This window comes from Eriocheir sinensis, unplaced genomic scaffold (assembly GCF_024679095.1).
Source record: "Eriocheir sinensis breed Jianghai 21 unplaced genomic scaffold, ASM2467909v1 Scaffold599, whole genome shotgun sequence".
NCBI lineage: Eukaryota > Metazoa > Arthropoda > Malacostraca > Decapoda > Varunidae > Eriocheir > Eriocheir sinensis.
Genome location: NW_026111941.1, coordinates 176,892 through 187,827, shown reverse-complemented (window position 1 = coordinate 187,827; position 10,936 = coordinate 176,892). Strand labels below are relative to the sequence as shown.

The 10,936-nt window shown below is 42.2% G+C and overlaps 1 protein-coding gene across 2 annotated transcripts; it reads left to right on the top strand.

Moving 5' to 3' along the window:
• The first annotated feature begins 308 nt into the window (after window positions 1–308).
• LOC126993290 (uncharacterized) lies at window positions 309–9,268 on the top strand. Of its 2 annotated transcripts, none has more exons than XM_050852248.1 (6): window positions 309–418; window positions 935–1,023; window positions 1,647–1,725; window positions 2,347–2,607; window positions 5,373–5,547; window positions 8,712–9,268. In XM_050852248.1, coding segments are annotated over exons 1-5 (504 nt in total). In that variant the 5' UTR covers window positions 309–345; the 3' UTR covers window positions 5,375–5,547; window positions 8,712–9,268. The 2 variants fall into 2 exon arrangements, 1 of the variants encoding a protein (XP_050708205.1); XR_007747590.1 differs by having other exon boundaries at window positions 404–418; window positions 935–1,059.
• Window positions 9,269–10,936: the final 1,668 nt, after the last annotated feature.

Sequence of the window (10,936 nt, the reverse complement as noted above, 5' to 3'; positions counted from 1 at the left end):
TGCCTCTGTGGTGGATAGAGGAGTGTTTCCCATGTGGTATTGATGTGCTGGATATCCCCTTCCAAGGTGCAGGACTTTACATTTTTCTTCATTGAATTGTAGCAGCCACTTTGTTCCATTCCTGTATCTTGATGATGTCTTCTGGTAGGAAATCCACAGTCAAGGGGTTAAAGAAGTATTGATCTTAGAAAAACTCTTGCAGTGATCTGTGACACCCGGAAGGGGTGGGGCTCAGGGGACAAGTGGCCTGGTGTCTTCTGTGGTTATGAGCAGACACATGTTCATTGTTTTTCCCGGTGTTTCAGCTGCAGATCTAACCTCACGCTGCACCGCTGGGCCCACCACATGCGCCTACCACTGCACCGCCTGCAACAAACACTGGAAGTTCCACGCAAGCTACACCTACCACATGAAGAAGGTAAGGGAGTGCCAAGGGACCACTCACATCCACTGCCATGGCCTTGGAGAGTTAGGGTGTGGCTTGGAGACTGTTTTGGCACCTGTTTCAACTCATCTTAAATGAGGGTTCATATTTACCTGATTTGATAGACGTAAATGTGGTTGATGCATTAATAAAAAAGGGGAGTCTTGCAGCAAATGAATGATCTGTAATTTCATGAATAGATTGAAAAGAACAAGAATCATTGAGCAATCAGTTCAGTTATTGAAGAGTCTGTCAGTGATGTTTGTCAGCTTTGTAACCAGAAACAGTGAAGGTGCGAGCATTGTGTGTAATCCCTTGGGGCCTATTTATCTATAGGGACCCCCAAATATTTACAAATTAATGAATAAAGAATATTGTTAATCACTATTGTCAGTTAATCTAATCAAAGTGTGTATATGCAGGAGGGCCACACTATTGTGCTCCTGAACATAATCCAGCCTCAGAATACATGAGGCGGCAGTGTTTGTAAGCTTCACTTTGTCTCGTCAGTTCCACGGGAGCAGCGGTGTGGCGGGTGCCGGCCGGTGGTGTGCTCTGCGTCAGCACTCCCTGACCTGCCGCGTCCACCACACTCAGAGGTAAACCAGGGGTGTTGTGAGCCCTAACAGTGGACAGTAAGATGAGCCGTTGCATCTTTAATGAAGACTGAATTTATTCAACAAAGTTTGTTCATGAATATAAATAATACATATTTTTTTCTTGACAATTCATGTTGTCCTTTGATAGAACAATATTTAAAACAATGGTTAACATAATTTTATTTTGATGAAACAAAAGAATATTAAACACTAAACAATGCCTTTTGCTTCTATTTGATACTAGCTATTGATATGTTTTGATGCAACAAACATTGGTGTGTTGAGCAAAGTGTTCACTGTTACCTTGTCTGCTCCCCTGAAGACCACCGGAGTGCTCACCGCTTCTTCTTGTTACCATTTAAACTTGTTTTTATATCAGACTATTCTGACTCCTACAAGTGGTGGGTTAATAATAAAACAGTTTTCCTCTAGAAAGGTTTCAGTACATTTTCTGTAACCAGCTACTCTTTACTCTTGGCCTTGAATAATAATAAAATAAATATACTTTTATTCAAGCATGTATGGTGGGAAAAGTGGGCAAATTCTTAGTACTCTATTTGATCAATAAAATGTTAGTATGAATTGGAGAGCGGGAAAATGCTCAATAGTTGTCACTTTTGCAGCACAGGGCAGGAGGCAGCTTTGGAAGACATGCAGGGGGTGGCAGGGAGGTCATGAAGCCACTCCCTGACAGTGCACCAGGTGAGTCTAAAGTGACAGCACCACAGCTCATCAAGGTGTTATAGGTGTGTGTGTGTGTGTGTGTGTGTGTGTGTGCCTAGGCTGGGTGCAACAGGGTGAGATGGGAAGCGAGCATCATGGTCATCATCATAGTTAATTTTAGGGTACCTTCAAATACATGACAGGCAGCAACTAATAGTGAAAATCAATAAAGGAAGGGCTGAATAAATTAGACATAACCCATCTGCTGTGATTGGTACAGACTTGCTTTTCACTGTTAGCCTGGTATCATATACTTCCAGGTCTTTCTCTGTCTCTGTGGTGGATAGTGGAGTGTTTCCCATGTGGTATTGGTGTGCTGGATATCCCCTCCCAAGGTGCACGACTTTACTTTTTTTTTCATTGAATTGTAGCAGCCACTTTTTGTTCCATTCCTGTTGCTTGGTGATGTCTTCTTGTAGGAAATCCGCACTCAAGGGGTTAAGCCGGGAGTGGAAATTTGAGGCTCAGGAACGTGCCAAAGCTGCAGTTCAAACTCTTGTCTTCAGTGCCCCAAGCTGCTACACCTCCTTCCTCTTGGAGCTGATGCAAGGCTGTGATGAGAAATATTGTACACCCATGTCATCACCAAGTCACCCGCAGGTTGTGGCTCCCTGCTCAGCCCTGCCCACCTCAGCAAGCAAGGAACTGACAGCCTTGTCCTGCTGTCAGAGATGAGGAAGATTCAAGTGTACCCACCTCCAAACACCTCCCACCAGGCGCCTCCTGCGGGGGAGATCATTGTGGAGGTGTTGGAGGACACGGATGCAGAGTACCAGTGCATCATCTTGATGGAGGACGCTGCCGTGGCCCACTTCACCATGACGGACACTGCTGCCATATGGAACACCTCAGGCCGCCAGTGTAAGTGTTCTCTGTCAGTGTTGTAGTTAGGTTAGGTTAAGTTTGAGGTATCTTCAAACACATGATAGCCAGCACCTTATGGTATTAATCAACAAAGAATAACCTCACTTTGTTGTATAGAAAGTGGGTGTTCATCACCCTGGCATTTGTATCTGTCACCTCACTTCTTGAGCCTGTGGTGGGTAAGAGCTTGGTACCCAGAGGTACTGCTAGTGTGACATCCAGGTCACCACAGTTTACCTTCTCTAGATTCTCCCAGGTGTTCATTTCCTGACCTTCCTGAAAGGGGAGCATGAAGAGTTTGGTAGGCTGGGTGCCGACTGCCCCAGGCTGGGATTGAACCCAGGCCTGCTGGCTCATAGCTAGGCATGCCAACCACTACACTGCTAAGGTGCCACTAAGTAGGCAAGGGTAAGAATAAGCAGCAAATTATCACCATATCTATAATACTTGGTTTTATTCATAAAAACTACAAAATTGGTCATCTGTGTAAATGAGTATATCATAACAATAACCTTTATAGAATATACATAAGAGAAACTTAAATAGCAAAATAATTGTTTAGCATCAGTTATTCTGGCCCCAGTGATGCCTTGTAGCACATGCCTCTCTGTGTCCTCTTTAGAAGTCCAGTAGTCGTGTAATGCCGGGATGTGAAGGCCGGAGAAGAAACTTAGAAGTATAAGGAAAAGACTTAGCTTAAGTCATTATAAGTGATAACAAGTAGTTGTAAGTGAGCATAAGTAGTTGTAAGTATTTATAAGTCACTGTAAGGCCATCATAGATGTGTAAGAAAATGTAAGTAGGTATTCTTGATCACAACCTATAACAGAGTACCCCACCCCCCTCAGACAACAAATACACAATATTGCGCAATGCCACGCCAAGACTTCCCGCCAGAGAATTTAGCGTCTGTCGTCCCTCCCTTTCCCCCCCTTCCCCCTACCAGCCCACGCACCTCGGAATTGTTACCAGCCCTTGCTTGTCAATCCCCTATCAGTTAAAGTCATCCACCCTTACATAGATTTTTTCCGCTGCTCCACATTAAATTTCGTCACCTTGCACGTTAAGTGACCGTACCCATATATAAACTACCCTAGTTTTCCCTTCATTTTGAATTAAAACGTGATAGATTATAAATCAGCTACTTGGCCCCCTTGTCTGCGCAACGGGGCTGCCCCAGGACGGGTATAAAAACACGGGGCAGCGTTTCCCGGGCAGACTCGAGGCTCACCCGCTGTGTTTTACAGGTATGTACGTGGCTCTCCCACTTTCGCCCCCCATTTGTTCCCCCCTACGTGATCCCCAGTTCAATTACCATCTCCCCTTTAGCCAATGTGTATCTTAATTACCCTGTAAATGCATTTCTGATCCCAGTAAACGAAATAAGGAGACTCGAGGCTCATCCGCTGTGTTTTACAGGTCCGGGCGACCCACTCCCTCTGCCACACACACCCCACACACACCTACACGAACCCGCGTATCCATCCCGATGTGTTCTTTTAGTTGTTGATCTCAATAATTCTCTTCTTTCCGCAGTAGGAGCTGTAGGAGATAGCCCTGTATGCGTTCTTGGAGCCATACCAGGGGTAGGAAATGGGGAGTCGAGTCCCCCTTAAAATTCCCTCCTGTACTCCTATTGCGGGAAGAATTGTGGGAGTATATAGGCCAGTAATCTGTGCTTTATCTGTAGTGTAGGACGTGTTAGTGAAATAAGAGGCTGTATGTTTGTCTTTACGACGGAGATGGTTCTCGTCGTGTATGGGCTGTAACGTTCCCCTTCTCTGAGTCTCTTTCATACATCATATGTACCTGGTTTTACAACAATTGTACACCCGCCCAAGGGTAAAGATTTCGTGGAGAATCCTCAGCCTTATTCTGGTTACCATTGTGATAGGAGAAAACTACAAATCAGTCGTGTGTCCATTCGCCCATTTCCGTCAGTTTCGGGTAAATCATGCCTTCTATGAGGAATTAATTGTAAACCATGTCGTCAGGTATGCCTATGTATTACCTTCTAAACTAAGTCACAGGAATAAATGTAAGCACTCCTATATATAGGCCTTTATTTCTTGTCACTCCCCGTTGTGAGATTTGTCCGGCCGGCTGTGAGTTAAACTAACCATTTACCGCCCCCAAGTCTGCCCCGCTCACCTCGCTACCCTGCCCAAGGGATCAGAGTCTCACTCTGGGTCATTTTAATCCCTTATTAAATCCTTAGTCCTTTATATACACATACTCTTAAGGCTCCCAGTGAGCTACCGGTGACATAGTTCATCGGTAGATCTCTGGGTGGTGGCAGCAAAACTACCCCCAGGGTGAGTCCCCCTTGTTTTTCCCCAGATATCCATTAGTTGAACTTCCTTTTTTTTTACATCATTTAGTGCCCCGAATTTCCGGGCACGACAGTCAGTAGTCAGAAGTGTGGTACAAATAGACAGAGGAGCAGCTTTTTTGACATTCAGCAAGTCTTCTGTTCCAGAATATTTGCACCCAGTAGCTGCCACACCATTACCATTTAAGTAATACTTGACACCATGAGTGGTTAGGTTGGGAAACTGGCCTTTGAGCTCTGGCACACTTCAGGTTGCTGACTGATGGTGGTATTGAGAAAGAAGGGTGACAATAATTTCTTCCCTTTGAATGGTCCTTACAGATGTTGTCTATTGTCTGGTACTGTTGTCCTGATCAGCACTGGTGACAGGACATGTAGACGAAGCTAATACTCATTCTTGAGCTTGTAAGATCTCTTCTATATTTCACAGAGGCAGACAGTGACATGGAACGGGTATAAGATGGCGAAAGGCAGTAATGTATGGGAGATGATGATCCAGGCCGAGATGCCGCAGAAGTTGAGTTGTGTCTGGTGGGCGGGCATCAACGATGGACGTCTGGAAGGAGCTGACCGTCCACACGGCAAGACTTCACACCAGGAGGAAGGTAACCTGGAACAAAGCATGCCAAGATGAGATGTCCTCGCACACAGATACCTATTGTGTTTTTTTATTCATATATTATTGCCAGAATGACATTTAAGAAATCCCATTGATATCTTAATTGTAGTTTTCATTTCACTTTATGCATCCTCCTCAGAAAAGTAACCCTAGTTTAAAATGAGAGCTGCCAGAGCTCACAAGAGGTGTGATGGAGGAGGCAATATAATGTTGTCACCCTGAGTGGCCAAATGTACAGCAAGGGCAGAGTGGGAAGCTAGATAAAGCCTCAAGAAAGGTAGACTTAGGGTAAGGTGGGGTAAGTTGCCCCCTTTAAGAGAGATTGCCTGTTGTAGCCACATTTTTTGCAATAGAATTTAAAAAAAAGTTTGTTGAAAGTTTAGTTTAGTATATATCTATGGTATATATTATATCCACTCATTATGATTTACACCTTATTATGATGACAATTTAAAAAAAATAATAAAGGGGGCTTCTTACCCCGCATGTGGGGTAAAACGCCCACTGGGTAGGCCTTTTACCCCACTCTGGCTTACAATAATAAAACTCACAGAAACATAAGGAAAATAGTTTTTTCACATTATAGAAATATAATATGTATTCCCTTTTTGAAAACTATACCCTATAAATCTCTCTTGATGTGAAATATAGGAACACAATCAAATTTGTGTCTCCTAATGAACAGAATGTAAAACTAAACATTTAATTAATTTTTAAAAGGTATCCCCTTCTTTTAGACTAGTAATATTAGACTAGCTTCCCTTTCTTCTGAATTTTTGTAACAAAAGGAACATCTATTTTCATGAAAAATATATGGAACTAAATATTCAATTAGTTTGATAAAGTATGTCCTTTCTGTTGCATATTGATATCTGAAACAGTTAAAAACACCAACATCCTTATAGTCTCAACTCTCAAACTCAAGTGTTCACTTATGGATGCCTTTCAAAAACTTAAACAAATTATATTTATAGCAATACTGTAATGCCTAATCAGACTCGCAGTTTTGACATACGTACAGATCTAGGCCTACTCCAGTTGTACATTCTGCATGTGGCCAATTTCTACAACCCTGACATCGGACCCATTTTTCTGAAGGTCTGCTATTAGCAAATAGTTCCCCACACACCAAACAAAGCCATTTGCCAATTTCCTGATAATGCGGTAAAAGGCCCACATGTGGGGTAAAAGGCCTCCCTGTGAGCAACTTACCCCAAAGGCACAGGGGGCCTTTTACCCTGGAAACTCATATATACACAAAATGTCACCATCTTTCCTACAAGTAAGTAGACAGAGTATAATCACATGCAATATGGTCTAGACATCTTATTTAGAGCAATTATCCATAGCCATCAGGCTAACTCTAAAGTTCTTTGTTGTTAATTAGGTATCATTAAAATCACTGAAAACTTACAAGAAATTAGTCAAAAAGAAGAAATGTCCCCTTGTGGCCAGAGCAACGGTCCATTGTTTACTCCAGTAGTTCCTGTGAGCACAGAGAGTTGGCGTTGCCTACTTGATCATGTGACTGCTTGAGAAAAGAAAGAAAGACAAAACCAAGGGAGGCCTTTCACCCCAGGGGGGCATCTTACCCATAGCTGGGCGTTATCGCGATAAGTTATCGCGATACTTTATCGCTGATAACAAAATTGGGTTATCGGCCATCCGCTACTTATTTGAATATATATCGGTATCTTCGTTACTTTTGTAACCAAACTAGCGATAATCGCTACTTTTTTTCCGCCTCCCAGAAAAAAACGTTGTCTCCTCCCTACTGCGCATGCGTGGCCGGGCGCCCGGTGTTGTATGAAAAAACTTCGGGGTATGAAATATCTTCGGTGAAGAGATTTCATACATAGATCATCAACATTAAAACACTAGGTTATTTTTTATGTTAGACTAAAAAATCAATATATCAAAGAGAAAAATCAGTTAACTTTGCCCAAAAAATTATTATTCACTCTCAAATTTGATATTCCATATTCGTTTGTGAGCATGCCATAGTATTGAAGGCACCCGGTGTTGTGTTATTTGGTGTCCCATCGTCAAAAGCTGGCGCTTTTGTTTACAAACACTGGTCTCTCGTGAACTGTGCATGTTCAGACCAGTAAGCGTAGCCCTAGTACGTCTCATAATGCTTTTTAACACATTAAGAGTTGCTGGAAGGCTGAATCAGACATACAGTACCACCATCTTTGCTGTTTCTAGAACGACACTCTGTACATATAAATACAACTCGTACAGGGTGTTGTTCTAGAAACAGCGGAGATGGTGGTAGTGGTACTGGTCTGATTCGGCCTTCCAGCAACTCTTAATTACGGTTATAAAGCTTTGTAACACTGTACAGGTCTACGATTGCTGGTCTGAGCATGCGCAGTCCACGAGAGACCAGTGTTTTGACGGTGGGGACGCCAAATAATACAACACCGGTTCAGGCGTTTCTAGTATTACCGTCCATAGGTACGTACGTGTCAATGTGTGATTTTCAGGTTTTGTAAGTTTTCTAAAATACAGATAATGGAAATTTGAATTCATGTATGTTTTTTATTTGAAATATCAATATAGTATCGTTTTCGCCTATCGGACTTCTCGCTAGCTAGTGTCGGAACTGTGGATTTATATCGGGTATCGGTTATCGGTTATCGCCTATATTTGTGTCTCCAGTTAACGAATATCGGTTATCACCGATAAGGTTTTCCATTATCAGTTATCGGTTATCGGGAATAAGGTTTTCTGTTATCGTGCCCAGCTATGATCTTACCCCCCCAACCTTACCCTACTAAGTATTGAGGTCACCAGCCTGAATCTTGGGTGTCTAGCCATCATGGACTGGACTAGGTGATAGGAGGAAGTTATGAGGTTATGGAGGAGAAAAGTAATGCTCATTGAATTGGAATAGTTTGTTAAACATTTATCTACTTTCCACTAATATGACAACTTCCTGTTCCCACCTAGCCCAGTTCAAGGTAGCTTCTAACATTCGGTATCTAAGTTAGGGCCGGCAGTGTGAATCCTTCATTAATAAGAGAATCATATTTGCATATCTCTGTTGTACATTCTCACTGACACAAGCCAGCAGGTGTAGATGTGTTTGTACATTGCTGGACCATTGAGTTTATTTTCATTAAGTGGTGCAAAATTGTTTTCCAGGCCATCCAGGATGAAGGTGGTCTGCAGGGTGGTCTGACGGCACAGCAGCATCATCAACTATCAACCCTGAGGAGAGATGCGTCATTAGCTGGCAGGGCTCACAGCACGGACAGTGGACAGCCAGTGGGCATGGCAATCAATTTTGAAGTGTTTCCTACAACTTGTAGCTGTGTCACCGATGAGCCCAACACCCTGAAAACGTTTCTTGCTTTAAAAGATGTAAATGGTAATGTCTCAAACAATATGGAGGATGCAGTTATTTGGGATGGAGAAAAACTACATGGAGTCATACAGTTATCATGAAGAGGTCACTAGTGAAGAGAATGAAGTGCTAAGCTTGGAAGTTCTCAGTGTAACAGCAGATGAATTAAATAAAGCTGTGCAAGGAATGAGTGAAGGAAAAGCAGGAAGAGGAGATGGCCTAGTTAAAGATGCTAGTGATTTCATACCTATTAAATTTAGTAGAAGTTCTGCATTGTAAGTAACACATCAAACCAATCACATCAATACACTTTACCATTTGGTGCTGTAAAATTAAATAAACCTTAAAGACAGTATTTGATCATCTTAAGGAACCCTCCTGGCAGAAGCTGTAGAGGAACTGTGAATGAGGAGAGCTGAGCCATGGGGAGCAGTGAGTATGTGGCTGCCTGTGTACTTGGCTGACAACCCTCATCCATGCTGGCTCCAGTTTCCTATTATATATGTGAGGGTTAGAATAGCTTCCTTTGTGCTAGGGGGGAGGGTGGACAGTGCTAGGAGGAAGGAATGATAACTTTAATGTGTTGTGTAAGGATGGGAGGGAGAAAGGAATGAAAGCTTGTATCAGAGGTTTGGTGTGGGTGTAACAGTCATGGATGTATATTGTGGAATGGTTGAATGGGTGAAGTGTGGTGCTCTGAGATGGTTTAACCCCTTGACTGCAGATTTCCTACAAGAAGACATCACCAAGCTACAGGAATGGAACAAAAAGTGGCTGCTACAATTCAATGAAGAAAATGTAAAGTCCTGCACCTTGGGAGGAGAAATCCAGCATATCAGTACCATTTGGGAAACACTCCACTATCCACCACAAGGCAGAGAAAGGCCTGGGAGTATGTGTTACCAGGCTACCAGTGAAGGCGAAATATGTGCCAATTGGGTTAAACATGTGATGGGCACGAGGGAGGGTGTTAGAGGCAGACCACTAGAGAAATGGATCAATAGAGTGTGGACAAGTATGAGAGAGTTGGTAGATGAGGGACTAAGTGTGCTGAGAGATATAAAAGGGAAAGCTGGAGATATACTGTTGTGGCCACCCCCTTGAGGGAAGCTCTCATAGGGGAACAAACACTGTGTCAGATACAGTAAAAAAAGAACTCAAATTTGATAAGAATGTAAGGAGTTTCCAAGAGGCCGCCACCACTGACCCTTGTGCTGAAGCCTTGTGAATTGGTGTGAATTTATATTAGCTTAATAGCCTACATGTGCACTGTGTCCATACACTTAGCAATGATTAGGTTCAAGCATTGGAGCAGTATCATGACATTAGTGAATCCTACTATGGTTAAAATAACACTAAAATAAACTTCCATTAGTGAGCAGGTTTTAAAGTTAGGATAAGTGTCAGAAAATAAGTGTCTGCAGCCATGGATCAGCAAAGGAAGAGATCGCCTGGCTGCTGCTCGCCTGGTAGTTCCCAAAAGGTCTATAGTATTCTTTTTACAGCATAGGAGGCAGCTGAAGGCAAAACAATATGACGAGAAGCATGCAACTCACTGTCCCGATAATGTTAGCAAAGGGACGAGCTTGAGTGGAAAATCTTGTGCTGTGAGGGGAAAAATCTTGCAGTAGTCAAGTCTTTTTCAATGGAGTTACACCATTTATCTTTCCTCACTATGATACAGAATAAGGGCTGTCCAATGGAACAAGCTGCCCACCTCAATACTACTGCTATATATGAGATATTTTTAAGAAGTCAACAAAGTCACAGCCCATGCATACTGTCTTCCAAGAAAGTAATCAAATTTCTGTACAGTTCTAGTTCACAATGAATTATTCTTCATATTTATTTTGCAAGTAATTATTCTTATACATTGTAACATCACCTATAGGATTGAATTAAATCTACTCCATATATATATATATATATATATATATATATATATATATATCTATATATATATATATATATATATATATATATATATATATATATATATATATATATATATATATATATATAT

Coding starts and splice junctions, on each gene's coding strand:
- LOC126993290 (XM_050852248.1), top strand. CDS start 346: ATGCGCCTACCACTGCACCGCCTGCAACAAACACTGGAAGTTCCACGC. Junction 419..934: donor ACACCTACCACATGAAGAAG/GTAAGGGAGTGC, acceptor TTGTCTCGTCAG/TTCCACGGGAGCAGCGGTGT. Junction 1,726..2,346: donor ACTCCCTGACAGTGCACCAG/GTGAGTCTAAAG, acceptor AGTCACCCGCAG/GTTGTGGCTCCCTGCTCAGC.